General features: G+C 42.2%; 1 protein-coding gene across 1 annotated transcript; it reads right to left on the reverse strand.

The window, feature by feature from the left end:
- Positions 1-6: 6 nt before the first annotated feature.
- LOC122132765 (RNA-binding motif protein, X-linked 2-like) lies at positions 7-2,313 on the reverse strand (the record flags this gene model as incomplete). Its single annotated transcript, XM_042707340.1, has 6 exons — positions 2,151-2,313; positions 1,742-1,857; positions 1,302-1,353; positions 1,021-1,150; positions 629-806; positions 7-404 (listed from the first exon to the last, which is right to left on the reverse strand). Coding segments are annotated over exons 1-6 (879 nt in total), but the record flags the coding sequence as incomplete, so codon positions are not given.
- Between the last annotated feature and the right edge of the window lie 688 nt (positions 2,314-3,001).

A 3,001-nucleotide genomic window follows, 5' to 3' on the forward strand; every position in this document is an offset into this window, starting at 1 on the left:
AGTGGCCCGAGCGCCTCGAGCGTCTCGAGCGTCTCTCGTCCAGTCTTTTCTCCCGTCTTCCTCCTTCAGCCTTTCCCTCTCTCTGTCTCTGCCGTGGTCATTGGTGTGCCAGTCCCTGGAAGATCCCTCCTCCTGCCTCTCCCTCTCCCTCTCCCTCTCTCTGGCACTGTGAGTGCCTGGTTCCGCTCTCTCTCCTCTGGGCGGTCGAGTGTCCATTGGCCCCTTCTTGTTGTATTTCTCGTACCCGGCGTCCGTTTTCTCTTTCTTCACATGCACAGACGGGGACAGAGAGGACTGGCTCCCATCGGATCTTCGGTCCTCTGTGATGGTCGCCGCCGCCGCCGCCTTCTTCTTCTTCTTTTCCTCCTTTTTCTCCTTCTTCTTTTTCTTCTTCTCTTTCTTATCTAATGTAGAGGTGGAAACAAGCAATGCAAGAAGGTGTGACTGTTGAACTTACAAAGTTAAAAGTAAATATTAACTTAAAAGTGGAATCTAAATCAAAGGTAGTAACAGGGATGCAGCCACGACTCCACAATGTGTTTTAGATGTGTTTCAAAACAGAAAACCAACTGCATTACACATGAGGATTTTGCGCTGTGGGGAAAAAAAAAAAAACAACTGGTCAAACCTTTCTTCGGCTTCTTCATGGGCACAGCATAGTCATCCTCTTCTTCTGACTCAGACGAAGACAACTTTGGGGCGCACCCCTGCTCACGCAAGGTTTTTGTGACATCGTCAATGTCATCCGAGTCTTTGGGAGGACGGTAGTTGGCTACATGGTCCACTCGGATGGTCCGTCCTTTGATCTGCAAGGGACAGGAGGCAAGAAAAGTCCTCAACCATACCTCTTTTCCTTTACAGCTCCACACCTCTCTCCCTGCAGCCGAGCTGGGATAATGCCAGTAAAGCTTAGGCTATGGGTCCTAGCCGCTAAAGCTCAAGTGCTGATACATTTTTTTTTAGCTTTAACATCTACTCACTGACTTCATGCCATGTAAAGAGTACAGAGTGCAACTGTACCTTTATGCCATTGAAGTTGTCCACAGATAGGATAGTACTCCTCTGGTCCTCATAACAGATGAAACAAAACCCCTTTGACTTCCCGGTCTTCTTGTCACGTACAAGGTTAATATTGACAACTTCCCCATACCTAGGAGACAAAAAATGTATATTTAATAAAAGAAGACAGCAAGAATCAAAAGGAAGCAGAAGCAGTACCAGAAGAAGAAGAAGAAGAAGAGTTTTGTAAGGAAAGCCGTAGAGAAGACTATAAAATGAGAGATGACAGGTCTGAGACTTACTGTGAGAAAACACAGACCAGATCCCCCTCTGTCAGCTCATAAGGAAAGCCACCTGCAACACGCACAGATAAGGGTCAGACTTCAGAATGAATTCAATAGAACAGATGTTTAGAAATATCACATCTACACATTTTCTTACATACCACCTCTGCCTCAACTGATGTTGTTCAGAGGCATTAGATGGCGATTAGAATACAACAAACTTAACCCTATACTGCCACCATCTGACTACAACGTATACAGCCACAATATAGTTGAATCTAGCACGACTGACGTGTTGAATGAGTGTCGAATTGAACGTCCTAACTACACGAGAAAAGAAGGCTTGCGCCAAGATGATGGTGACACCACAGAATAAATGTCCCAATCAAAACGCCTTATAGGAGCTGTAGACACGAGGAGGGAATTGTACAATGTTGTAGGAAATCATGTTTTCTTACCTACGAATATCCAGGCGCTGTCTTTGTACTCTGTATGCCATGACACCGATTCCTTCACACCAAGACTCGCTTCCCTCTCGTTCAATTCATTTATCAGCTTCACTTTGGTCAATGGGCTGAAGACAACACGCAAACAAGGAATACATTTTTTTTTACTCTGAAGATCACGTAAACAAACATGACTTTTTGTTATCTGGGAGAGGAGAACTTAAACCAGAAGACATTTGGAAACTTAAATTATATTCACGGCAATGCTAATGTTTGAAAAAGCACCCAACGTTAAGCTAGTCTATGCTAGCGGGCTAATTTAAACTAGCGAGTTGGCTTCTAAAATGTCACACCGTACAGCCTCAGTGTTCGATACAGTTCATTTAAAAATAGAAATATAAAGAGTAAACAACCAACGCACTTCATTCTGAAAACTTCTGCCAAAGCATTGAGATCAACACTCCAATCATTCAAAACAGCAACGCTGTAGCGTGATTTTGCTTCCAGGCTATAGATGAATTACATCCGGTTGAAAACATGGTGTTATGGGAATTGAAGTTAAAGCATGAGATGCGGTGAGGAGTTCTCTCCTCTGCATGGCCCTTCCTCAGAGCTGTCAGCACTTAAGCTAGTTTTCCATGTAATGAGATTACTTAATTGGAGAATGTTGATGCAATAGACCTACTCTGCCTATTCTATCCCCCAGAAATCTTTATTGCACCCTGTTCTTGGCATTTATGATATCGTGACCATGTTGGCTAAAAGGAGGAAGTGTGCAATAAATGTATCTTTATGATCAAAGTGAGGAAACAGACCGAGGAGACAATGGCTTGAAGATTCTGCAATTGCACAGAAAGTCAAACTATTGCCTTAGTTATACCCATAAGAAGTACATTTTTGATGAACCATACAGATTTCTAACCTGTATTAGAACATTTAAGTGTGATTCTTACATGATAACAAACAGAGTGATAACAAATTCATCTTAGGTTAATGAAGCATGTGTGATTTGTTTTACAAAATTTTAATTTATCTTCAAATGATAAAAACATACCCAGTAAAATAGCATGTGGTTACACGATCATGTACAACTGCACATACACTTTTTTGTTGAGAATTAATAAAAGTTCCAACTCTACAAGTTAGATGTGGCCATAAATACACTGACAATGTTAGAGAAAATGGAGTGGAGATAAAAGCACATCATTCATAGGCTGTAAAATCAGTGCTTGGAGTATTTCAGGAGAGAGAGAGAGATACAAGATAAGAGAG

Source organism: Clupea harengus, unplaced genomic scaffold (genome assembly GCF_900700415.2).
Source record: "Clupea harengus unplaced genomic scaffold, Ch_v2.0.2, whole genome shotgun sequence".
NCBI classification, from domain to species: Eukaryota; Metazoa; Chordata; class Actinopteri; order Clupeiformes; family Clupeidae; genus Clupea; species Clupea harengus.